The sequence below is a fragment of the Carcharodon carcharias genome, chromosome 13 (genome assembly GCF_017639515.1).
Source record: "Carcharodon carcharias isolate sCarCar2 chromosome 13, sCarCar2.pri, whole genome shotgun sequence".
Lineage (NCBI taxonomy): Eukaryota > Metazoa > Chordata > Chondrichthyes > Lamniformes > Lamnidae > Carcharodon > Carcharodon carcharias.
Genome location: NC_054479.1, coordinates 81,986,436 through 82,013,442, shown reverse-complemented (window position 1 = coordinate 82,013,442; position 27,007 = coordinate 81,986,436). Strand labels below are relative to the sequence as shown.

The following is a 27,007-nucleotide window of genomic DNA, read 5'->3' as shown; positions in this document are numbered from 1 at the left end:
GTTTTGGCTTTGGGCCAAATGTCTGCCACAGGCAAGCTTCATCCAAATTAAAAGGTCAAAGTGATGCCCAGATAACACCCTATATCTGCACCCACTGCATTTTAACACAAAATTACATTACCCCGTCAAGTCTTGGATCCATCAGCAAAGCTAAGCTTGACTGGTTCTGACAGTATACAAGGGAGCACTCAGCTGCAGCTCCCTAGATCATCAGCTCTTTTCCTGTCTGGTTTGCCAGATTCTAAACTTTCCAGCTTTTAAATCCCTACTTCTATACTTCCATTACCCTGCAATCCTGTAGTCAGCTATATCCCCCTACTATGGGAACCTATTCTTGCTTGTTATGCTGGCCTAGCAACCACTACCAGCATCTGATTTTCATAAGTCAACAGGTAATGGTGGTGGAGTGCTGTATGCAGGAGGCTATACCCAGCACACGAGGTCTGCAGGCCAAGAGACACCTTGTTGGACTTCTCTGTGCAGCAGTGTAGGTGGAGGCTGTGATTCTTCAGAAAGGCTATTGCAGACCCCTGGAATGGGATCTGCTACCTTCTGGACTGGGGGCCATGCCACAGTCCTAGATCTTTATGCCATTGAACCCTTTCAGAACCTACTACAATGGGCATCAGCTGCACCATTCAGTCTGCAGTGACCCTCTTTGCCAGGGCAGATAAGATTGCAGAAAATGATCAACCCCATCAAAGCCTTTATTCATTTGATCCACAAACCTCTCCATTGCAGTGTCTTCCCAGCAGTCACTTGAACTATCATCAAAGCTACAAAATCTGCTACCATGGACTCTTGTGAGAGCCTGGCTGCAGTGTCCCTGGAGGTGACTACATTTTCAAGGTAGATTGCTGGGCGATGAAGCCATGTGACACCTCACTGCTAGGGCTGGATGTGGATTCCTCCAAACTCTCCATAATAGTGATGAAACTCCTTGAAACAACTTCCAATACCTTGCACAGCTGTTTATGTAAGGTGAACAGATTTATTAACATGACTGGGCCTGTGTGAAGATGAGGATATTTGGGATTCCTCACCAGCCTTGTTTCTCTCCCTGGCATTATGCAGAATGAGAGGTTCTGTGTGTGTATTGAGATGGTGAGAAGAGATGGGTATTGTTCATATTGTGAATGCAATAAAGGGTGTAGCTGAAACAAATGGGACTCAAGACAGGGAGGTGTTGAATCTAAGGAATTTATGTGATGTGAAATGAAAAAGGAGTGGTAGTTGGTAGTTGTGCAAGTGTTTGTTTGGGAGAAGAGAATGTTGTTAGTATGTGGTGTAATGAGAGTGAAGGAGTAGGTGACTAGCTTGAAATGAGCAAGAGAAGTATCTTGGTATACATTGTATGTTGAAGAAGCGATGGAGTATTTAAGATGTGTGAGGGAGAGGGTGAGTTGAGAGGTGTACTTAGACTTAGACTTGTAAGGTCATTACATCTCTTTCTACATTGAACCCAGGTCCTGGGGTGTTGCTGCTTGTACTAACCCTAACAATCATCTCTGTCCAGGTCTGCCAAACAGCGGTCCTGGGGATGCTCCTACAGGTGCTGAGGAAGACTACCTTCCTCCTGGCCTTCACTTCTTTATTCAGGATATTCATAGAGGCATCAGGAAAACGGGGCAGCTCCCCCCCTCCCCCCCCACCCCCACTCATCTCTGCTGCAAGCAAATCTTCCATACTGATTCAGTAAGAAATGCAAGCAGAGGATGCAACCTTGCTTTTGAAGGTTCCCTGTTGGTTTTGTTTGGTTGGTAGTTTTAATTAGAGTTACCATATATATAAATCCTATTCTAGTTGATGTAAATACATATTTTCCACATTATCCTTTTAATAGTGAAAAAGTTGTCAAAATTAACAGCCATTTGGACAAGCATGAGTAAATAAAGGAAAGCAAGCACAGATTTTCTAAGGGCAAATCATGCGTGATTAACTTGTTTGCGTACTTTTTGATGAGGTAATCTAGAGAGTGGATATGGGCAGTGCAGTTGACATTGTGTATATGGACTTTGATAAGGGCCTTGATGGGGCTGCATAGGAGAGAATGCTGATGTTGAGCTGAGGTGCACTGGCTGGCGTGCTGGATAGCTTCCTATCGCTCTCAAGGAGCATGGAGGGGCCCAGCTGAAACTTGGCAGAGGGTTTCACATAAAGCTTGCTCTCTGCAGCATCTGCTTCAATTCCCTGCCATGCTGCAGACACAGAGGCAGTACAAGTGCAGCCTCAATACCTGTTCCAGCCTTTGTGTTATCACCAATCCTCTGCCCTCCCTGTGAAGATTCAGAAACACTCCCTGCCAAATCCTGGAACTCACTACAGTACCCCAAGAAACACTCCAGAGTACTTTCAGAAACTTGACAACAGAAGAAGTCCACTTTACCTGTAAATTGGATGTCTGATCTTGTAAGTGATGCGAGTGCAAGGCCCCTCTTGCAGCTGAATGCTTGATCTTTGAGTGATATACAAATTTGTTGAATGGATCTGTTGGTGGTTCAAATTTGATTAATGGGCATCACACAGCCGAAAAGGCTGTATGACATTAGCTTAGTGCTGACTCCATTGCTTGCAGGGAATGTCTGTATGACATTCACAAGATGGTATGTAGTGTGGGCCACGCTGGAAGCAACTGGTGGTGCACTGGTCATCCCAAGAAGGGTATTTGGCTTTAGTGGCACCATTGACCTGAATTTTGCATCCAGATACTTTACACTATTCAGTTGTGATGTGGTTGAAGGGTCTCGAGGTGAGGCATGAGAACTGATGCTAAAAAGATACCAGGGATGCTCAATGCTAATTCAGTCTACTGAATAGCCCAGTATATGTTAATATGTTAAAATATGAAGAGTAGTACAATGAGGAGTAGCATATCATTTGAAGTACTAGCGCAGTGTGGTGAGGTGTAAGCTTGATGCCCCATTCCAGTTAGCTGTGGTCCTGATGCAGATTAAGATAGCCTGGCAATGTCTAGGAAGGAAAACAAAATTCTTTCAGGAAAGACTGGTAGCAAAGGGTTAGCATCACCTGGTAGCACGAAGAATGGATCCTTTAAGTTGAGAGGTATAAATGGGCTCTTCATAAAAGTTCAAAACAATGTGCTAACCCAAAGAAAATATGAAATAATTAGAAAATTAGTTGTTTGGTAGTATAGAACTTGAGCATTGCTGAAAAAGAGACTTGCTATTGAAGCTTTTCATTTTGCACTCATCAGGACAGATTCACAAGAATACCAATTGTAAAGGGAACAACAATTTATATTGCATGAGAAGAGAGTGCTTATTGATTAGCAAGTAGACTCTGGTAGAGGCATTGCAATGAGAATGCACCAGGGAACAGTTAACTGCCAAGCTTTTGTTTAAACTCAAACCAGGCAGGTCAAGTCTGATTGGTCAAGACACTGCCCTGGGAAATGAACCAGGGAGTGGTGTCCCCCAAGCTTTTGTTTAGTTGAGAAAAGTGCAATGCATGAACTTGCTCCTTCTGTCTGCAAAGGACAGGGCCCTGTGTGTGAATATATGTAGCTTCTAGTATGCGTAAGTGAGCCACATGCGAGCCTGACTGATAATCTTAAATTGATTGTCAGTGTAATTCTTAGCACAATCAGGATTGTTTATTAAATGTTGTCCAATTGAAGAATCACATCTAATATTGGACATTATGTTTTGAGTTTTGAAAGCATGGGCTGGTTCGGTACCGTCAGTAATTTGCTTGTAGGAACAACCAGAGGGCCGTCCTTTTTAATAGGGTGTGCATGTCATTGAGATGTACGGTCTACATACTTGGTGTCACACAGCACTGAAATTCATATACCACATTACTCATTTGTGATAGGCAGAGTGTCATTTTGGCTTGATGGCAGCATCCTGTTAGTGGAGAATGCCACTCATGTTGCTACTGCGTAGTTGCAGAGTGAAATGGCTAGCTTCACCTGTTGCTCAAACTTTTGAGACTCCTTATCCTTCCAGGGTAAACTGAGGTAGACTGAGCACTTTTCAGGGCTGAAAGTGGCAGCCTTAGGCCCATTTATGAGTTTGCACGATATAGAAGGAGCAATGATCTGATCAGAGTAGCCATCATGCACAGGATGGCTTTGATGCCCTATTTCAGTATCAAGCTTGCACTGTGAGCAAATGGCTCAGGCCCTATTTGTGAGGTTGCTGATAAGGCCAATCCTGTAGCATGTGGAACTATAGGAATCCTAACGCATGTATTGACCAGTGAAGCTAGGCTTGCAGTAGACAGTAGTAGAGAACCCATTGGCAGATTTCTCAACTAGCATGTCGAGGAAAGGGAGCTCATTTGACTGTTCCATTTCAAATCTGAATTTTGGTATTCTTGCGAATCTATGCTGATGAGCGCAAGACAAAAAACTTTGATAGCATGTTTCTTTTTTCCGGCAACACTCAATTAGAAAATTGCATGTTATCAAAGATTATCTCATAAAATAAGCCAGTTGTCATTGAAGTTTTTAATTTTCAATTCCAGGGTACCACTCCAGACATAGACATGGTTGTGGATGCCATTCTTTTTCTGTGGCAGAAGTGCAAGACAGTTCTACAGAGAGGCAACTTCGGGATTATTGGTTCTACTAAATACCTAAAGAAGATGGATAACTTTGGAAAGGTATGAGCATTCATTAACCATCAGCCTGATTGCAGACTCATGACAAAAAATACTGTGGTTGCTGGAAATCTGAAATTAAAAACAGAAAATATAGGGAACACACAGTAAGTCGAGTAGTATCTTGGAGAGAGAAACAGAATTAACATTCCAGGTTGGTGACTTTTCATCTGAATTGGAAGGTGTTCAAGATTGACTGTTTTTAACTAAGCATGAAGACATGGAAAAGTGAGGGGGTGGTGGGGTAGTGATTGTTGATGCATGGTGATAGGTTGGAAGGCAGAAATGATTTAATGACAGAAGGGATGATGGTGCAGGGCCAAAGTGAATGGCAATGGGACAAGTCAAGAAATAAAAGAATGATCCAGGAAAGAGTAAATAGTTATAGCAAAATAGGAGAGAGGGAGGGAAGCATGAGAATTCTGGCAAAAAGAAGAAGGCTGCCATGGTGGAGAAGAGAAGGGATTGTGCACAAACAGGAGAGCCGCATCCCAAGCACCAGCTCATATTCCCTCCATTAGATAAATGTCTCCAGTTTCAAGGAGGTACTTCAAATCATACATTGTATGTGTTCTCCTGAACTGTTCATTGTTGATGACAGTAAGAACTGCAAAAACCACCGTGCAAGTAAAATCCAAATTCATTACAGAGCAATATCACCATCAACTGGACAAAAAATGCCATTATAGTTATTTCTGACTCATTAAAGTGATGTATTAACTTTGAGGGGAGAAGAATTGCACTAGTTGATTTATATGTATATAGTGTCATTGTGAGTACATTCAGAAAGAATGGGTAGAATTTAATGACCTTCCCCCCCAACAAGAGGTGGGCTTGGAGGCTGTTTGGGCAGACGGGTGTGGAGATCCCACTGCCTCCCTGCCTCTGATCAAGTCTGGGCGCAGGAAGGCTTGCGGGTACCTTCCTGCCCAAGACGTTAAACCAATGTCCCGTTTGGGAAAAGATCCCTTGGCGCTACTTCAAAGAAGAGCAGGGAAGTTATCCCTGGTGTCCTGGCCAATATCTGTTCCTCAATCAACACCACAAAACACATTATCTTGTCATTATCACATTATTAACCATATTGATTTATAAATGCTGGCAGAATATGGCTGTTAGTCTGTGATGCTGACACAACCAAAGAAGAGGTGCAGTTCCTCAAATTTACCCTGAGCCTCGCTGGAACAGAGCAGCAGGCCAAGGACAGAGATGTCAGCATGAGCACAAGGTGGATAATTAAAATGACTGGCCACTGGAAGCTTAGGATCATGCTTGTGCACTGAATGGAAGTGTTATGCAAAGCGGTCACCCAATCTGTGTTTGGTCTCCCCCCTTGTAGAGGAAACGCACTTCTGATGAAGGGTCATCGACTTGCAACGTTTTCCCTGTTTCTCTTTCCACAGATGCCTGACCTGTTGAGTATTTCCACCATTTTTTTGGTTTTATTTTGGATGTCTAGCATCCACATTATTCTGCATTTTAATTAGTGAACATTCTTGTTCTCTTCATTTAACTTTTATTAACTATAACAATATTTACTGACCCCTTTGGGCATAAGCTATCTTCTTTCTTTAGTTTTCAGTACTAAGATAGTAGTTTACACTTTCACATGGCTGACATCTATGCATTTGTCTTTTTTTCTCAGTGGATGCATATCCTGTCCATACTTCAAGAAGTGACTATTTGGTGCAACTTAGGGGATGTTGACCCTGTAGTAATGGCAGATATTACACTGTACTCAGCAGGGTTGCTTGAAACCCTGGCTGATTCAAGTGTGAAGACCAAGAGAAAGCCAGGTATGATGTTTAATTATAGGGAACTAATAGATGAAGAAAAATTAGATGTTTTGTTTCTGACATTGTGTTTAAACAAAGTAGCATATTTTTTGCTACTCACATGATAACAAGTCAAAACAGAAAAGAGAGATTTGCATTTATATAGTGCCTTTCACAACCTTAGTGAGTTGGAAAGTACTTTACAAAGTGTTTTTGAATTGTAATCAGTGTTGTAATGTAGAAAACACAATAGACAATTTATAAATAACAGTGTCCCACCGACAGCAATGTAATAATAACCAGGTAATTTATTTTAATGATCCAACAATAATTACCTTCTAGAGGAATGAAATTTCACATTCATAAGATTAAATTTTCAGGGCCAGGGAATATTTGGCAACAATTATTAATTAACACGCCATTAAAAATTCACTTATTCCTAGAATGCAACAACCCTAACTTCCCCTAGCATCTTCAGTGGGGAACTAATGGACAAGAACCTGAATATCACACCGTAGGCTGATTTTACATTGCGAAAGTGGGACTGCTGTAATCCTGCAGAAGCGTAATATCTGTGTGATGACCCAGGTCATGAACCTGCATCATCACATGAATCCATAATAGGGTAGGCGGCTGGGCTCAGAAATCGGCAGCCCACCTGCCATTTTGAAATTATTAATTAAAGGCTGTTTAAACTACTTAATAAGCCAATTGACTGCAATAAAACATTCCCATCAAAATAATGAGGTGGGAGCATGTGAAACACGCCTGGTAGGAAGCATGATTTTTTTCAGGTTCTCATGAAAGGGCAGATATAAAGGCTGGAGGTGGATCTATGCCTGATTTTAGCAGGAGAGGCTGCTGATAATCATTTCTTTTGGAGATTGTTATTATTCATAAACCTCTAATCATAATCAGGGCTATCCCTCAGGGGAGGGTCCAAAAAAATTAGTGCTCTGGTCATCTTTGAGCACCGCACCATGTGTGGTGTGAAACATTGTCCCCTTTTGGCATTGTATATTCTATGGGAGGTACCTGTCGGGAAGGTGGGCAAGCTGCTGAGAAGCGAGAGGCTGGAGAGGGAAGGCAGCAGCAGGCATTCAGAAGTAGGCGAAGGCCGAACCGTGCTAACCGCGTTTACATGGTGCGAATGTTGTAACTTAAGCTGACAGAACAACAATGTCTCCACAGACTTCGCCTTTCATGAGATAGTATCACATCCCTATGTGACATGCTTGAGCCTAAGTTAGCCTCCAATTATGTGGGTAACCAATGCCTGTGGCATTAAATCTGACAGTCGCGTTGAACATCTTTGCCTCTGATTCTTTTCAGGTGGCCTGTGGATACTTGAGTGGGATCACCCATCACTGCATAAAGGTATTCACAGATACCATGTTTAGGTGTGCCTGTCAATATGTCTCCTTTACTACAGAACATCGGTCAGTTGGAAAGAACCATAGGCATTGCAGCCTTGGCTGGTTTCCTGCGGGTGCAAGGGGTCATTGATTGTACCTATGTAGCCTTCAAAGAACCAGCAGGGCAGCCAGGGTCATTCATCAGCCACAAGGGATACCACTCCATTAATGTGTAGATTGTGTAGGTTTTTGCAAGGTACATAGGAAGCAGCAACGACTCTTCATCCTCAGACACTCCCAGGTACCTGGGATATTTATGGGGCTGAATGCTTTGGATGGATGGCTGCTTGGAGACAAAGGATACCCTCTGAAACAGCGGCTGATGACTCCAGTTTGAAGTCCAAGGACGGAAGCAGAACAGTGATAGCCAGGCATCAACCAGGTCCATCATTGAACAGAACATTGGTCTGCTGAAGATGAGATTAGGGTGCCTGGATAGATCAGGTGGAGCACTCCAATATGCACTAGCCAGAGTCTCCCACATGGTGGTAGCTTGCTGTGCGCTGCACAACCTGGCCATCCAGAGAGGGGAAACTCTGTCAGAGGATGAATTAAGGAAGACAGCCCAGTCCTCTGATGAGGAATCAGAGGAACAGGAGGCTAAGCTGCATCAGGCATATGTCCAAGCCTGTCCCATGGAGGGTCTTGATGGCCGTGACACAAGGGAAGCTCTGATAATCAGAAAATTCATCAGCTGAGTCTCTCCAACTCACTCAGCTTCATGACTAGTAACACCTTCTTCAGCACTTCCATGACATGAACACTCACGCCATGTGTGGGCAATGGAACATAATCACAGAATCAAAGAAGAGCATCATTTGAATCCACACAGTTAATGAAGGAACGTGGCTAGATAAGATTTGGAAAACAGCAATCATTTATGTATACACTTATGAGGAAAATGTGCAAATCTCAAAAATAAACAAGGCACACATGTGCATCCTGTTTCTTGAATCTTTTCTGGATGTTACAGTGTAGTGCTCCCCCCTCACAGCCAGCAGCTGCAGAGGCAGGCTGCTGACCCTTATTCCCCCTTGTCTTAGTGGCCCTCCTGTGGTCGCCTGATGGCGAGAGTGCCATCACTGGGGTTACCTGCACAGTGGAAGGCTGGCCCATCAGTCACCATGGCACTTGAAGGTACCTATGCCAATGGCGGAGGGACGGAGGAGAGGTTGTCCCTATTAGAAGTGCCTTGACAGTTTCCCCCATTGACGTCAGCTGCTGCTCACCTGCTGCCATAAGATCCATTTGGCCCCTGCCCCTGCTTTCCTGAGAGAGACCAGGAGCTAGATGTGACTGCAGGCTCCTCATCCCCATCTTGGGCCATGGAGCGCAGGTCAGAACGCATACCCACTATGACATCACTGATCTGCTGTGTTTGGCCCCCTGTGACAGTCGCCAGGCTCTCAGTAGAAGCCATGCATTCTGTAGAGTGGGTGATTGCAGTGCCCATGGCCTGCATGGACTCCTACAAATCTGTGCCAGAACACCCAAACCCTCTGGTGTCTCTGCCATATCTACACAATCCTTCCATTGTATGTCTAGCATCTGCTGCATGACAGACGACTATAGAGGCTCGCCATCAGTCTAGAGCTCAGCAGCTAGGTTGCTTCCAGTACTCCTGTGACTGCCAGAGGCCTGCTCCATCTCAGTCTCTGTCACCTGTATATGTGACTGTGATGTGCTTTCGCCAGTGTGTGTTTCCCTTACAGTCAAGGTATACATAGCCACTAAGGTGCGTGTATCTGCACTGGCGCTGGGTGCAGAGTAAGGATATGATGTTACACCCTCTGAGGCATCCTCTTCCTCCTCAGAGGTTAATGCCAGCCTCTCGTGCTAGTGCCAGCAGCTGCTGATGTTGCACCTGTGTAGGAAACAAAAGGAAGGTGAGTTAGGGGCACCTTCAACCTTCAGGGTCCATGTGTTGAGACATGCTTCTTCATTGCAAACACTGGAACCATTGGGAGATGTGACTCAGTGTTTGGACCGTACACCATACAACATGGAGACACACCTTCCTCCCTGATACATGTAAGCCTTCACAAAGTATCAATGCTTCTTTCCTGACAGCTTGCCCAGCCTCATGTACCATTCCCTCCCCAGCCCTCTTAACAAATGTTCGGTGGAATTATAAAAATGCTCCCTTGAAATCTTGGTGCCTTCCTCCTATCTTGCCTCCAGCAATGGCCCAGCTCCACTCATGGCCAGCCAACTGCAGCATCTCTTCTTCGATGGGAGTCAATATGGCCAGGTTTGGCACACCACCTCCGGTCCTCTTTCTCTTCCTGGCATTGTGCACCCTCTTCTCCTGTAATTAAAGAGGGAAATTGTAATGATGATGATGCTTTCCTACAGTCATGTCTTTAAATGTATGGCCATTATGTATTCAGTTGGCAGCACACTTTTCTCAATGTACTTTGCCAATGAACAGGTGTTGCAATTTCCCCTCTTCATAAACCCTGTTGCCCTGCTGAGTGGCATGTGTGCATCATGCCGGCTTGCACGCTTGGACAACACACAAGACAATGGACACATGATGGACCCAGAACAAAACCTTCCATTTATGTCCATCTCAAGAATAGTGACACACTCACCCTTGCAGATTTCAGATCTTTGAGTCTTTTGGGGTACTGAAGCCAGGTCATTCACTGGACGACCCCAAAGCTGCTCTCCTACATCCGGGCTGCTTTGGTCGAGCTGGGTGTTCTCCTCTTCCCATCATAAGGATGAGGACCTTCCACCTATCAATTAGAGCCTGGAGGAGGGCTCACAGGGAGTCATCGTCAAACATCGGGGTTGCCCTTGTTCTTTTGCCCTCCCCAGGTTCTGGCTCCATTATCTTGGACATCTTTGGAGAGACACCTGATATTCATCAGGGGATGCCTAGCTGCATTCCAGTGCTATTCCTTTCCTGGCAAAAGTCCTGAATACTTCCAAACTAGAAGAAAAGTCACACACCTTTAAAAATAATCACTTTTTTTTATTCCTCCATGGGATGTGGGCATCACTGATAGGCCAGCATTTATTGCCCATCCCTAATTGCCCTTGAGAAGGTGGTGGTGAGCTGCCTTCTTCAATTGCTGCAGTCCATGTGTTGTAGGTGCACACAGTGCTGTTAGGGAGGGAATTCCAGGATTTTGACCCAGCAACAGTGAAGGAATGGTGATCTGTTTCCAAGACAGAAACAGTAAATGCATTGATTGTAATCTTCCAAAGTTCCTTAAATTCTGGAACAGCCTCAGAAAGTTTGAAAACTGCAAAACCTAACACTCCCATTCATGGAAGGAGGGAGGCATAAAGCAGATAACTATAGGCCAGGTAGCCCAATACCATCATTGCTGGAATCCTTTATTAAAGAAGTAGTAGTGGGACATTTTGAAGATCATAATGCAATCAATGTCAACTTGGTTTTATAAAAGGAATATTGGCCAGAATTTTCCAGTCTCCCGTGGCAGGATCGGCGAGCCAATGAAATCTCCATTCACATCGACAGGACTGGAAGATACTGCTGGCGAGAGGGGCTGGAAAATTCTGGCTGTTATATTTGACAAATTTATTAGAGGATATAACATGCAGAGTGGATAAAGGGGAACCAGTAGATGTTTGGGTTTTCAAAAGGCATTTAATAAGGTGCTACATAAAAGGTTACTGCACAAGATCAGAGCTCATGTTGTTGGGGGGTAATATATTAGCATGGATAAATGGTTGGCTAACTAATAGAAAACAGAGTTGGGTTAAATGTATCATTCTCAAGTTGGCAAACTGTAACTTAATGGGGTGCCACAGGGGTCAGTGCTGGAGCCTCAACTATTTACCATACATATAAATGACTTGGATAAAGGGGGGCTAAGTCCTCACACTCTATATTTTTATAATATAGATGTATCATTGTGGCTAACTTCTAAATTTTTAAAAACTGGACATTGACCTTTTAAAATGGCTGAAGCTATAACTGCCTGTGACCCTGAACAAAATTTGACAGTATCGAAGAAGATTGCACCTTTTCATCTCTGAAGAGACTCTAATGGCCCCGTGTGGGCTGCAGAGACCAAAATCAAAGACAGAGGCCATCTACATTTCAGCTTGCGAATTCTTCCACCTCTTCCCCAAAGGGAAAAAAAAATTGTGTCTAGGTTCAATTAAAAAAATGCATGTTATTGTTGGCTCTGTCATTGTAGTATTTGGTTACTCTTGCAAAATGTATGGAGGATGCTAAATGGAAAAAGAAAGATATTGAAGATATACATCCTCCACAGACACTGTCCTGACCATCTTTTCAGTAGTTGCAGTGAAATTTAGTTTTAGGATTTTAGACGAGCTATAAGTTAAAATAAATTTGTGACCAGTGATTATGCAAGATTCAAAACTAGATATCACAGGCAGAATCTTGTGGAGGTGACGGGAAACTTGACTGCTGATTGGACAGCTAGTGAGACTCCTGCGAAGGTTCTTTCAAGATGGCCTGCCTCATTGTGTGCCACTAAGGCAGTTAACAGGCCAGAGATGGACCTTCCCTCAGGATCAAGGACCCTGACGACTGAGGTCCCACCCACCAAGTGCTACCAGCCAATTAGAGGCCGGCAACTCTTCTGTACTTAGCAGTGTCACTGGGGAGGCAATGGTGGCTGTCGATGCGACACCCACCCAAGGCCTCAGATTGAGGAGGGACCCAGGCACACATGAATGATAACGGTAAGGGGGTCACTGGAAGTGGGGGAAGCACAACATTTGCAGAAGAGCTGGGGTGATGGCTTCAGTGGCCTTCCCCCTTCCTGATGCTCTTCCTCGAGCAGGCATTAACTGCCCACTTAAGGGCCTCAATTGGTGCCCTTCCGTCAGAGTTAATTAGGATGGAGGCAGGAAGGTGGTAAGTTCCCCTCCTGTCACCCTCTCAACTAACTAAATGCAACCCCCCACCAAATTTGCCATTGGGTAGGACACAAAATTTTGCCACACATGTAGCACAACATTTCTCTGCAATGTAATTAAATAAGCTTACATAGAATAAAAGTAAAATACTGTGAACGCTGGAAATTTGAAATAAAAACAGATAATGCTGGAAAAACTCAGCAGCCTGATAGCATTTGTGGAGAGAGAAACCGAGTTAATGTTTCGAGGGGTTTAAACAGTATAAATTCCATCTCATTTCTACTTCTCTTTAGCTCTGAAGAAGAGCCATACAGACGCGAAACGTTAACTGTTTTTCTCTCTCCTCAGATGCAGTCAGACCTGCTAAGTTTTTCCAGCATTTTCTATTTTTATTTAAACTTACATTGAACATGGTTTCCCCCAAAATAATCTTGTCCTGATTTTACTCCTGGATGAATGTTTTTCAAAGAAAAAAGAGCCTAAAAGTTGTAATATCCAATTTTAATTTATTTTAAAATTCAAATTTCATAGTTAAAGACTTATAAGCCACTTTACATTGAAATAGCAAATTGTTCCCTGAGTTACAAAGTTAAAACATGGATGTTTTTGCATTCTAAAGGTTTGGTGTTAGCTAATTTGGGAGAGGTACGACTGTGGATATTGCTTTCAGCAAGTAATTACTTTAGTTACTAGATTATAATGCTTTATTATCAGTTTCAGCACTTGCCTTGGCAGGTAGTAACGCTGCACATGAGGATCAAAGTGACACAGCAACATCTACACAAACTCCAGCAATATCCACGCAAACAGAACACTGTGCTCCAATGAACTTATTAATGGTGAGTTATGTTATCAAGTTGTAAACTGAAGAATATAAAATAAATAGGAATGATATAATGTCTCTGACTAATCCAGATTGCCTCCATCTATCCTTAATACCAGTCTTGTATCCTTTCTTGATCAGAAACAGGGCTTTTGCTTCTTAAAAGGTTATACAGGTACAGTTCCTGCTTATTGTGTGTGTTGGTGTTAATGGCCAAAATCTTCCAGCCCCCCGATGGGTTTCCTCGTGGAGGGACCAGCGAGCCATTGAAATCTCCATTCACATCACTGGGGTCGGAAGATCCTGCTGATGTGAGGGACTGATAATTACAGCCAATGTGATTTGCCCATGATATGTGGTGAATGGTAAAACCAAAAAGGTGAGTTACCAACAAATAAAAAAACATGAAATCTTACTTAGCTGCTTTCTGTCCTAATTGTTAGCACTCAAAATCTAGAGTCTCCTTATTAAGATAATTAATTTGGTGCAAACAGCTGAATGAAACTGCCTGAAGACCCAACTGTGGCGTAAGTCAGGAGAGCTTTTTGAATAGGTAACTATAGGGTAAAAATTAATGAACTGTCTGAAGTATATGGCACACTTAATGTTTTTGGTGGTGCCTTTGCAATTGACACCTTGGGTAATGGAAGATGGTTAGCGCTATTTGCCTAATACAGCTGTTTACCTGTGCTAAGCATGGCTGTGTATGTGTTGGGAACAATACTGCATCCATTGTACTCAATGGAAATGTAGTCTGTAGCTTTACAACTCAAAGTGCAAAATTAAACCTTAAAGAATGTCTAATATGTGGGTTCCAAAGCTTTTATTCTCAATTGTGGCAAGGCTTCAGAGGTCAGCCTTAGGCTTCTGAGGCTTTGTTGCTCTGTCATGTTAAGGACACTGGTCCTCTGCTGGGTGTGTTGCTTCCTTTGAACTGGACCTCTGTGTCTTTCTCTGCTGTCCCACTAAGTGCATGTGGAGAAGGCAGCTACTGTTGGTATTGTAGCAATCTTCCATGAGTTGCAAGGGTGAGTTCAATTTCCACTCGAGAGTGGAGTTTATTGTAATGGATCCACTTGCGCTGCTCAATAATTGTCCTTGTGGATATGTGGTTCTTGTACCTCACCTCGGCATTAGTGGTTGGGCTTCTCACAGTAATCATCAGCCAGGTCCTCAGAAGGTAGCTCATGTTTCCAAGGAGGCACCTGCTCCATGCTCTGTGGGGGCGTGAAGACCTTTGGCAGATGTGACTGTTGCAGAATGAAGGAGTCATGGCACTTTCTAGGATATCTTGCACAGACATTCATGATAATGTCCTTGTGGTGACATTTGAGCTGAACATGGAAGGAGTGGAATCCCTTCTGATTGATAAATGCTCTAGCAGATTCCTGGCAGGAGGCTGAGGCAAAGGAATTCAGGGCTGTGGTGATCTTGATAGTCACTCACAATGTGTGTCACCTGGCCCTCTTAGAAGGAGGTCATTTTTTCATTTAACATTTTATTAACAAGGTTGAGGACACATAAACCTCTGGAAGAGGTCAGACTCCACAGCTTGTGCTCACTGATCCTTCAGCTCCTGCAGACAGCGAATTGCAGACTTTACTATAATGGTGGAGGTGGTGTTGTCGGCCCATGCTCCTCCAGCCACTGTTTTTATGCAAGACCCACGATGCCAGATACCGACTGCCCTTCACTTCATCTTTGTTTTCCCACAGAAGGAGCAGGTATATTTGGCGTGTTGGCTGATCCCAATCTTTTTCACTATCTTAGGAGTGAGGCTCCATAACGGGTTCCATATTTTCCCACAACCCCCACCTTCTTGGTGCACTTCACCATCTTGTTGCACAAGGCGGCAGATGTCAGCAATGACCTGCTGCGAAAGCCTGAGGTTCCTGAGACATTGTTGCTCTGTGCTGGGGTATTGCTTCCTTTGAACTGTTGCCCTGTGTCTATATCTGCTGTCCCATTAAGTGCATGTGGCTGTGGAGAAGGCAGCTACTGTTGACATTGTTGCTGCTCCTGGTGCTGCTTTGTTGACCTAAGTTCGTAAGAAATAATGGGAGTAGGCCATTCAGCCCTTCAAGCCTGCTCTGCCATTCAATAAGACCATGGCTGATTTGATTGTGTCTTCCTGTCAACCTCCCATAACCCTTGACTCCCTTGTAGATCAAAAATCTAACTCTGCCTTGAATATATTCAATAACCCAACCTCCAATGCTCTATGGGAAGAGAGTTCCAAAGATAATGACCCTCTGAGAGAAGAAATTATTCCTCATCTTAGTCTTAAATGGGAGACCCCTTATTTTTAAATTGTGCTCCCTAGTTCTAGATTCCCTGACGAGGGGAAACATCCTGTCAGCATCTACCCTGGCAAGCTCCCTCAAAATCTTACATATTTGAAGAAGAGGGAGAAGCAGAGACGTAGTGGTAATGTCACTGGGCTAGTAATCCAGAGGCTCAGTCTAATGCTGTGGGAACATGCATTCAAATTTAAATGGTGGAATTTAGACTAAATTAAATTTTAAAAAAATCTCAGTAATGGTGACCATGAAATTATATCGATTGTTGTAAAAACCCATCTGGTTCACCAATGTCCTTTAGGGAAGAAAATCTGCCATCCTTAACTAGTCTGACGTACATGTGACTCCAGACCCACAGTGATATTGTTGACTCTTCACTTCCCTTGAGGGCAATTAGGGATGGGCAACCAATGCTGGCCTTGTCAGCGATGCCCACATCCCATGAAAGAATTTTTAAAAAATCACCACTCATTCTTCTAAACACCAATAGACCTATCCAGCTCAATCTTTCCTTATAAGACAACCCTTTTATCCCAGGAATCAGCTTAGTGAACCTCCTCTGAACTGCTTCCAATGCAAGAATACCCTTACTTAGGTAAGGAGACCAAAACTGTACACAGTACCCCAGGTGCAGACTCATCAATGCCCTGCACGGTTAGAGCAATAAAGGCTGGCATTCTAGTGGGTTTTGAATTATTTGCTGCACCTGCATGCTAATCAACTTGTAATGATTCATATGCAAGGACACCCAGATTCCTCTGTACCAAAGCATTTTGCAATCTCTTTCCATTTAACTAATATTCTACTTTTCTATTCATCCCACCAAAATGAATGACCTCACATCTTCTCATGTTATAATCCATCTGCCAAATTTTTGCTGACTCATTTAATTAGCCTATATCACTTTGCTAACTCTGTGTCCTTCTCACAACCTGTCTTGTGTAGTAACTTTTTATGCAGTAACTTATGGAAAGCATTTTGGAAATCCAAATGGACGACTACTGATTCCCCTTTATTTACCCTGCTTGTCACATCCTCAAAGAACTAATAAATTTGTCAAACACAATTTCTCTTTCAAAAAACCATGTTGAATCTGCCTGATTGTATTATAGTTTTCCAAATGCCTGCTACTACTTCCTTAATAATGGATTCCAGCATTTTCCCAAATGACAGATTTTAGGGAACATAGAATACCTGGCACAGAAACAGGCCTCTCAGCCCAATAACTCAATTTTTAAAATTCATTCATGGGATGTGGGCATCGCTAGGCCAGCATTTATTGCCCATCACTTTTTGCACTTGAGAAGGTGGCTGTGAGCTGACTTCTTGACCTGCTGCAGTCCATGTGATGTAGGTACACAGTGCTCTCAGGGAGGGAGTTCCAGGATTTTGTCCCAGTGGTGGCGTTGTTCCTATATGTCCGCTGCCCATGCACTTCTAGATTGTAGCGGTTGTGGATTTGGAAGGTGCTGTCTAAGGAGCCTTGGTGAGTTTCTGCAGTGCATCTTGTAGATGGTACACACAGCTGCCACTGTACATCGGTGGTGAAGGGAATGAATGTTTGTGCATGGGGTGCCAATCAAGTGGGCTGCTTTGTCCTGGATGGTGTCAAGCTTCTTGAGTGTTGCTGGAGCTGCACTCATCCAGGCAAGTGGAGAGTAATCCATCATACTCCTGACTTGTGCCTTGTAGACGGTGAACAGGCTTTGTGGAGTCAGGAGGTGAGTTATTTGCGGCAGGATTCCTAGCCTCTGACCTGCTCTTGTAGCCACAGTATGGCTGGTTCAGTTCAGTTTCTGGTCAATGGTAACTCCCAGGATCTGGACAGTGGGGAATTTGGCGATGGTAATGCCATTGAATATCAAGTGCTGATGTTTAGGTTCTCTCTTGTTGGAGATGGTCATTGCCTGGCACTTGTGTGGCATGAATTTTACTTGCCACTTGTCAGCCCAAGCCTGGATATTGTCCAGGTCTTGCAGCATTTGGACATGGGCCGCTTCAGTATCTGAGGAGTCGCGAATGGTGCTGAATATTGTGCAATCATCAATGAACATCCCCACTTCTGACTTATGATGGAAGGAAGGTTTCGCAGCTAAAGATGTTTGGGCCTTGGACATACCATGAGGAACACCTGCAGCGATGTCCTGGAATTGAGATGATTGACCTCCAAGAAGCACAACCACCTTCCTTTGTGCTAGGTATGACTCCAACCAGTGGAGAATTTTCCCCCTGATTCCCGTTGACACTAGTTTAGCTTGTGCTCTTTGATGCCACACTTAGTCAAATACTACCTTGGTGTCAAGGGAAGTCACCCTTATGTTAGCTCTGGAGTTCAGCTTGTTTCTCCATGTTTGAACCTAGGCTGTAATGAGGTCAGGAGCTAGTGATGCTGACAGAACCCAAACTGACTGAGAGCGAGCAGGTGATTGCTAAGCAAGTTCCACTTGATAGCACTGTTGACAACTCCTTCCATCACTTTACTGATGATCGAGAGTAGACTAATGGGGCAATAGTTGGCCAAGCTTGATTTGTCCTGCTTTTTGTGTACAGGACGTACCTGGGCAATTTTCCACATTGCAGGGTAGATGCCAGTGTTGTGTGGCAAATTCTGGAGCACAAGGTTTTGGTTCTATTGCCGGAATATTGCTAAGGCCCATAGCCTTTGCAGTATCCAGTGCCTTCAGCCATTTTTTTATATCATGTGGAGTGAAGTGATTTGGCTGAAGACTGGCATCTGTGATGCTGGGGACCCCTGGAGGAGGCTGAGATAGATCATCCACTTGACACTACTGGCTGAAGATTGTTCCAAATTCTTCAGCCTTATCTTTTGCACTGATGTGCTCAGCTCCCGTATCATTGAGGATGGGGCTATTTTTGGATTCTCCTCATTCAGTGAGTTTTTTAATTGCCCACCACCATTCACAGAACAAGTAACTGAAGACTGGGCGTCCATGAGGCACTGTGGCCAATAGCAGCAGCAGAATCATATTCACCACAACCTGTAACTCCATGGCATGGCATGTCCCCCATTCTACTATTACTATCAAGCCAGGGGATCAACCTTGGCTCAATGAAGAGTGCAGGAGGGCATGTGGCAGCACTGCAGCACTTAGATCTGATTCATTGGTTGTGGAACCACTTATCTCTGTCTATCCTTTGCTGCTTATGCTGTTTGCCATGCCAATAGTCCTGTGTTGCAGCTTCATCAGGTTGACACCTCATTTTTTGGTATGCCTGGTGCTACTCCTGGCACCCTCAGAGCTTCCTGCAAGTTGTGTTCAACATGGAGGAATACTGATTCATCAGCTGAAGAGTGAGTGAGTGTGTATGTGTGTGTGTGTGTGTGTGTGTGTGTGTGTGTGGTTAGGGTGGGCGGAAAGTGGTAACCAGCAGGAGGCTTCCTTGTCAATGTTTGACTTCATGTCATGACACTTCATGCAGTCCAGAGTCGATGTTGAGGACACCCAGGTCTAAGCCCTCCTGACTGTATATCACTGTGCCTCCACCCCTGGTGGGTCTGATGATTGGAAAGGACAAACCCAAAATAGTGATAGTGGTGCCTGGGACATTGTATGTAAGGCAAAAATCCACGAGTCTTACTATGTCAGGCCATTGCTTAACTAAAACAAAAACAGAATTACCTGGAAAAACTCAGCAGGTCTGGCAGCATCGGCGGAGAAGAAAAGAGTTGACGTTTCGAGTCCTCATGACCCTTCGACAGAACTTGCATTCGAGTCCAAGAAAGAGTTGAAATATAAGCTGGTTTAAGGTGTGTGTGTGGGGGGCGGAGAGATAGAGAGACAAAGAGGTGGAGGGGGGGGGGTGTGGTTGTAGGGACAAACAAGCAGTGATAGAAGCAGATCATCAAAAGATGTCAACGACAATAGTACAATAGAACACATAGGTGTTAAAATTAAAGTTGGTGATATTATCTAAACGAATGTGCTAATTAAGAATGGATGGTAGGGCACTCAAGGTATAGCTCTAGTGGGGGTTTTTTTTTATATAATGGAAATAGGTGGGAAAAGGAAAATCTTTATAATTTATTGGAAAAAAATGGGAAGGGGGAAACAGAAAGGGGGTGGGGATGGGGGAGGGAGCTTACGACCTAAAGTTGTTGAATTCAATATTCAGTCCGGAAGGCTGTAAAGTGCCTAGTCGGAAGATGAGGTGTTGTTCCTCCAGTTTGCGTTGGGCTTCACTGGAACAATGCAGCAAGCCAAGGACAGACATGTGGGCAAGAGAGCAGGGTGGAGTGTTGAAATGGCAAGCGACAGGGAGGTTTGGGTCATTCTTGCGGACAGACCGCAGGTGTTCTGCAAAGCGGTCGCCCAGTTTACGTTTGGTCTCTCCAATGTAGAGGAGACCACATTGGGAGCAACGAATGCAGTAGACTAAGTTGGGGGAAATGCAAGTGAAATGCTGCTTCACTTGAAAGGAGTGTTTGGGTCCTTGGACGGGGAGGAGAGAGGAAGTGAAGGGGCAGGTGTTGCATCTTTTGCGTGGGCATGGGGTGGTGCCATAGGAGGGGGTTGAGGAGTAGGGGGTGATGGAGGAGTGGACCAGGGTGTCCCGGAGGGAGCGATCCCTACGGAATGCCGATAAGGGGGGTGAAGGGAAGATGTGTTTGGTGGTGGCATCATGCTGGAGTTGGCGGAAATGGCGGAGGATGATCCTTTGAATGCGGAGGCTGGTGGGGTGATAAGTGAGGACAAGGGGGACCCTATCATGTTTCTGGGAGGGAGGAGAAGGCGTGAGGGCGGATGCGCGGGAGATGGGCCGGACACGGTTGAGGGCCCTGTCAACGACCGTGGGTGGGAAACCTCGGTTAAGGAAGAAGGAGGACATGTCAGAGGAACTGTTTTTGAATGTAGCATCATCGGAACAGATGCGACGGAGGCGAAGGAACTGAGAGAATGGGATGGAGTCCTTACAGGAAGCGGGGTGTGAGGAGCTGTAGTCGAGATAGCTGTGGGAGTCGGTGGGTTTGTAATGGATATTGGTGGACAGTCTATCACCAGAGATTGAGACAGAGAGGTCAAGGAAGGGAAGGGAAGTGTCAGAGATGGACCACGTGAAAATGATGGAGGGGTGGAGATTGGAAGCAAAATTAATAAATTTTTCCAAGTCCTGACGAGAGCATGAAGCGGCACCGAAGTAATCATCGATGTACCGGAGAAAGAGTTGTGGAAGGGGGCCGGAGTAGGACTGCAACAAGGAATGTTCCACATACCCCATAAAGAGACAGGCATAGCTGGGGCCCATGCGGGTACCCATAGCCACACCTTTTATTTGGAGGAAATGAGAGGAGTTGAAGGAGAAATTGTTCAGTGTGAGAACAAGTTCAGCCAGACGGAGGAGAGTAGTGGTGGATGGGGATTGTTCGGGCCTCTGTTCGAGGAAGAAGCTAAGGGCCCTCAGACCATCCTGGTGGGGGATGGAGGTGTAGAGGGATTGGACGTCCATGGTGAAGAGGAAGCGGTTGGGGCCAGGGAACTGGAAATTGTTGATGTGACGTAAGGTGTCAGAGGAATCACAGATGTAGGTGGGAAGGGACTGGACAAGGGGAGAGAGAAGGGAGTCAAGATAACGAGAAATGAGTTCTGTGGGGCAGGAACAAGCTGAGACGATCGGTCTACCGGGGCAGTTCTGTTTGTGGATTTTGGGTAGGAGATAGAAGCGGGCCGTCCGAGGTTGGGAGACTATCAGGTTGGAAGCTGTGGGAGGGAGATCCCCAGAGGAGATGAGGTCAGTGACAGTCCTGGAAACAATGGCTTGATGTTCAGTGGTGGGGTCATGGTCCACGGAGAGGTAGGAGGAAGTGTCTGCGAGTTGACGCTCAGCCTCCGCGAGGTAGAGGTCAGTGCGCCAGACAACAACAGCACCACCCTTGTCAGCGGGTTTGATGACAATGTCAGGGTTGGACCTGAGAGAATGGAGTGCAGTAAGTTCAGAGAGAGACAGGTTAGAATGGGTGAGAGGAGCAGAGAAATTGAGACGACTAATGTCGCGCCGACAGTTCTCAATGAAAAGATCAAGAGAAGGTAAGAATCCAGAGGGAGGGGTCCAGGTGGAGGGAGAATATTGGAGATGGGTAAAAGGATCCGTTGAACTGGGAGAGGACTCCTGCCCAAAGAAGTGAGCCCGGAGACGAAGACGGCGGAAGAAGAGTTCAGCATCATGCCGAGCCCGAAATTCATTGAGGTGAGGGCGTAAGGGTATGAAACTAAGTCCTTTGCTGAGCACTGAACGTTCAGCATCGGAGAGGAGAAGGTCAGGGGGTATAGTGAATACAAGGCTGGGGTTGGGATTGGAAGAAAGGGTGGGGACGGAGGAACAGGCAGGGGTGGAGGGTCCTAGATGGGTGTTGGTGTCAATGAGTTGTTGCAGCTTGCGTTCCTTAGCACTTGAGAGAAAGAGAAAAAGTTTCTTGTTGAGGCGTCGGATGAGCCGAAGGATAAAATGAAACTGGGGGCACGCGCAGCTTTGAAAAAGGGTACGGCGGTGCTGCTGGAGGGAGAGGTCGAGTGTGTTCATATGGCGGCGCATGGCACTGAGTGTGGATTTCAGAATGTGACGGGAACAGCAGTCCGAGAAACGTTTTATGTCCCGGAGATACCTGTAATCCTGGGTGGGTTCGAAACATGAGGGGTGGAATTTCAGTTGAAATCCACGTGGGGTAAGTCGGAGACGGAGACAGTCACTGAGAAAGGAGATATGGCTGTGAAAGCGGGTTTTAGTAAACACCTTGTCAAACACTAGGAGGGAAATGGAAAGCAAGGAAGGTGAGCAAGACAACAGAGAGATACGGAAATCTTGTCGCAGAGAGGAACAGAACTTCTTCAAGGAGGTAGGCATTTCTTGAAGAGCAGTGGCAGTCAATTAAACACAGAGATAAAAACAAAAAAACTGCGGATGCTGGAAATCCAAAACAAAAACAGAATTACCTGGAAAAACTCAGCAGGTCTGGCAGCATCGGTGGAGAAGAAAAGAGTTGACGTTTCGAGTCCTCATGACCCTTCGACAGAACTTGCATTCGAGTCCAAGAAAGAGTTGAAATATAAGCTGGTTTAAGCTGTGTGTGTGGGGGGCGGAGAGATAGAGAGACAAAGAGGTGGAGGGGGGGGGTGTGGTTGTAGGGACAAACATTGCTTAACTAGTCTGTGGGACAGCTGTCCCAATTTTGGCACATGCTCCTCCTCTTTCTGGGTGCCTGAGGGCCCCTCCCTGAATCTTTGAAAGGAAGGGGCACCTGGAAGATTAAGGTGCCCTGCTCCTTGCCTAGCCACTGCTGAAATGACCCAGGGCTAAAGTGATGGGGTGCAGGTCCGAGCGCAAATCCCGCAAAAACTGTGTGTTTTGTTGGACCTGGGTCTCCAAGCCAGATGCCACCCTTCCTATGGAGATTTGGATGTGCATGCATGCCAGAGCCATGACATCAGACAGAACATGGATGGGATCCTCCATCTCTTGTCCCAGTCTGTTGATGGCCTCTGACAGCTCTTACTGATGTTTCCTGCCTCTGTTTGCATCCCCAGCATGTGTCCTATGGTGGATTGTAGAGGCTCATTATCTGACTCAGGCTTTGGAGGGGCCTGGTCTCCAGCAGTCCTTTGAGTGCCAGAGACCTTGGTTCTCAATGCCTCCGCCTAATGTCAACAGGTGTCCATGTAGTAACCACCACTGCGTGACCCCGAGCCTACCGCGCTGGTGGAGGGTGCAGGTGAACGCAGTGACAGCTCTACAGGTGAGAAAGTGTTGTCTTCCTCCTTCGAGTGGCCTAGGGGCTGGGGCTTTCTTCTTTGGGGGCTGCTGGCCTCCCTTTCTTCCTGTTGGTACCTGGAATGGAGAAAAGAGTGAATGAGTGACTGCCTAGGCTGACTCAAACATTCCACACATTACTTACAGTCATTGTCCAAATGTTGTCTCTGTATAATAGATGCTGCCTCACTGGGTTGCTGGGAGAGGCCAACGTCACCCTCGGCACAGGCATGGTCTGCATCCTCTGCTGCCAGCTTTGTAGCCTGCTGCTCAAATTTGGTGAGGTTCCTCGGCTCCTGTTTTCTCTCTCTCCATCCTGTTATCTACTCTTGCATAAAGACAGATCGATTGAGTGTGAGCACTGTGGATGAAAGAGCAGGTCAGAGCCTGGGTAATTCTGCGAAAAGTAACTCACCTCCTGACTCCCCAAAGCTGGTCCACCATCTACAAAGCACGAGTCAGGAGTGTGATGGAATACTCCACATTTGCCACGTTGAGTACAGCTCCAACAACAAAGAAACTCGACACCATCCGGGACAAAGCAGTTGGCTTGATTGGCACCCCATCCGCCACTTTAAACATTCACTCCCCCCACCACCGACACATAGTGGCAGCAGTGTATACAATCTACAAGATGCATTGCAGCAACTCAACAAGGCCTTTTTGATAGCACCTTCTTAACTTGTGACTTCTACCACCCAGAAGGACAAGGGCAGTAGATCGGAACACTACCACCTGCAAGTTCTCCTCTCAGCCACACACCATCGTGACTTGGAATTATATCGCCATGCCTTCACTGTTGCTGTGTCAAGATCCTGGAACTCCCTAACAGCTCCATGGGTGTATTGACACCACAGGGACAGTAGCGGTTCAAGAAGATGGCTCTTCACCACCTCCTCAAGGGCAATTAGGGATGAGCAATAAATGCTGGCCTAGCCAGTGATGCTCACATCCCATGAAGGAATACAAAAACAAAACAATGCTAATGTTCCATCTGTTAACAGTATGTGACATCTCTGTGGACTCTAACCCTTAGACTTATGAGTGTGAGTCTGCAGTGTGTAGAAGCTTCACTTACCCTCATGGAGCGGATGAGATCGTTCATCCATTTCTTGCGCTGCAGGGCAGTGCTCCCTAGGACCTCACGGAGGCTGACCATCCTGGCGACTTCCTCCTAGGCTGCCGTGGTCAGACAGGAAGGCCTCCTGCTCCCATCTCTCAGAAAGAGAACTGCCATCTTTCCTTGACTGCCTGGAGGAGAATCTCAAGGGAGGCTTCGCTGAACCATGTGGCCGGAGGTTGCTGCCTTCTCCTTGAAATTCTTTCCCGGAATGAGTGGTCCTGGCCTAAAGTGAGTGAACGGCTGTCCGGGTGCTGTTTAAATATGGCGCCGGGACATGCTGGTGGGGCGGGCCACTTCCTGTCACAATGCATTTGGACAAGAGGTACAGGTTGCCTTTAAGTAGCACCTACAATATCTACCCCTTGCTGATGCATGCAGCCAATGAACAGTGTGGGGTGTGCTAGTTGCATGCAGCAAGCAACAGGCAGTACAAATTTAGCATACTGCCTGCATGGCAGTGAGTGGCCAAAGGTTAATTGCTTGTTGTAATCTTTGTGCCCATTTCAGGTAGTATCCAATTCTCTCCCTCGGTTTGTCTGATTGGCTGGACTTTCTCAATTACGACCCAGGTTTTCTGATCATGAACATATTTGTTTTATATTTGATCTTAAAAATCCAAAAAAAGCTTGCAGCTGATTTTAACCATTTTTTCCTACAAATTCTGAAAAAAAACCCCTAAATATTAAGGTATCTCTTTAAAGGGAACCACAAAGCTGTAAGTGGTATATACTGTGCTTACCTTTCAGAAACACCCAGCTGAACAACTTGATATTGCGTGTAAAATGCTCGAAAAGGCAGTGGACAGCATAGCGGCAGCTCGCTCTGTTTCAACAGAGAAAACCTTGCTGATTGACAATAGCTATATAAAGGTAAGAAAAGCTATCAATTGACCTAATGATGAGTGTTTTTAGCAGGTCAGCTAAGACGATGGCGTCTGTTACACAAGTCCACTGAATAAGCCATCTTCTCAAATTATTCAGGATACCATCAATGCATATGAATTCAAGCTGCATTTTAAGGGCTGATTTTAACCCACCTTGCCTGATGGAAACCAGGCGACAAACAGTTAAAATGGCCTTAGCAACTTACCTGCATTGCCTACCCCCTACAGGTTGCAATTTAAATCAGCTTCTTGGAACACCTGCTGAAAGTCAGCGAGGTTCTTCTCTAAAGGTGCTGATGGGAATCTGATGACATCCTCGAGGTTCAACTGCAATTTTAACTAGTGGCTTGTGTGGGAAAGGTGCTGTAAATTTCCTGTCAGGCCACCCAGGTGTCAAACAGATCCAAGATCAGAACAGGCAAAAAAGATTGGTTAACCATTTTCTTTTTGTTTGCTTGCAGGCCAGGAAGAGCAAGAATGCTCGTCACAGCCCTGCAAGGAGACCTCAGGCCGCCTCTGCCCTGGGCTCTGCTTCCTCTCCCTGAACCCAAGCCCTCCCGGCTTCCCTCTCAACCACTTAAGTGTGTTAGGGACCATTACATTGGATCCTCAATGACGTACTTCTTCCACTTGTCGCCAGGTTTAGACAATAGACCTTTTAGATGAGACTTGGGACTTAGAATCTCATTGGTCTTATGCTGCCGTGGGCCAGCCAATTTTCCATCCATCTTGGCCTCTGGTTGCACGATTCTCATTATCAGGACTGTGAAGCACAATGTACGTGGTAGCCTTGCGTCTGGGAGCACCAAAGTCGAATGCACTTGAAATAGAGATGTCAGGGCTAGGAATGCACCCTCCTGCCCCAAGTTTGGCATGCACTGAATCATGGAATCGTAGAAATTTACAGCAGAGAAAGAGGACATTCGGCCCATCTCGTTTGGGCTGGCTGACAAGTAGCCATCTGAACTACTTCCACTATCCAGCTCTTTGTCTGCAGTCCTGTAGGTTACAGCACTTCAAGCATATTTAAGTACTTTTTAAATGTGATGAGGATTTCTGCCCCTACCACCCTTTCAGACAGTGAGTTACAGATCCCCACTCTCGATTCCCGCCTCCTACCTCTTACACTAAATCTCTGTCTCCTGAATATGGATTCCTCAACCACAGGAAATAGAGTTGTCTTATCCACTCTATCTAGACCCGTCATAATTTTATATGCCACATCAATTAGGTCTCACCTCAGCCTCCTCAGTTCCAAAGAGAAAAACCCTAGCCATCTAATCTTTCCTGATAACTAAAATTCTCCAGTCCTGGCAACATCCTCATAAATCTCCCCTGTACCCTCACCAGTACAATCACATCTTTCCTATACAGCGGTGACCAGAATTTTCTTTAGTTATTCTCTAGCTCTTTAGGCATTCTTAAAATTTTTTTG

At 45.4% G+C, this 27,007-nt stretch overlaps 1 protein-coding gene and 1 pseudogene across 1 annotated transcript in view; one reads left to right on the top strand and one right to left on the bottom strand.

The window, feature by feature from the left end:
• The window catches only part of LOC121286091 (cilia- and flagella-associated protein 54-like), a 254,632-nt gene that overhangs the window by 72,642 nt on the left and 154,983 nt on the right, over positions 1–27,007 (top strand). Inside the window, exons 14-18 of the mRNA XM_041203086.1 lie at positions 4,489–4,626; positions 6,269–6,419; positions 7,731–7,775; positions 13,418–13,521; positions 25,436–25,558. Coding sequence (XP_041059020.1) covers positions 4,489–4,626; positions 6,269–6,419; positions 7,731–7,775; positions 13,418–13,521; positions 25,436–25,558 — 561 coding nt within the window. The remainder of the gene's footprint in view (positions 1–4,488; positions 4,627–6,268; positions 6,420–7,730; positions 7,776–13,417; positions 13,522–25,435; positions 25,559–27,007) is intronic.
• Positions 15,064–15,341, bottom strand: LOC121285536 (annotated as a pseudogene).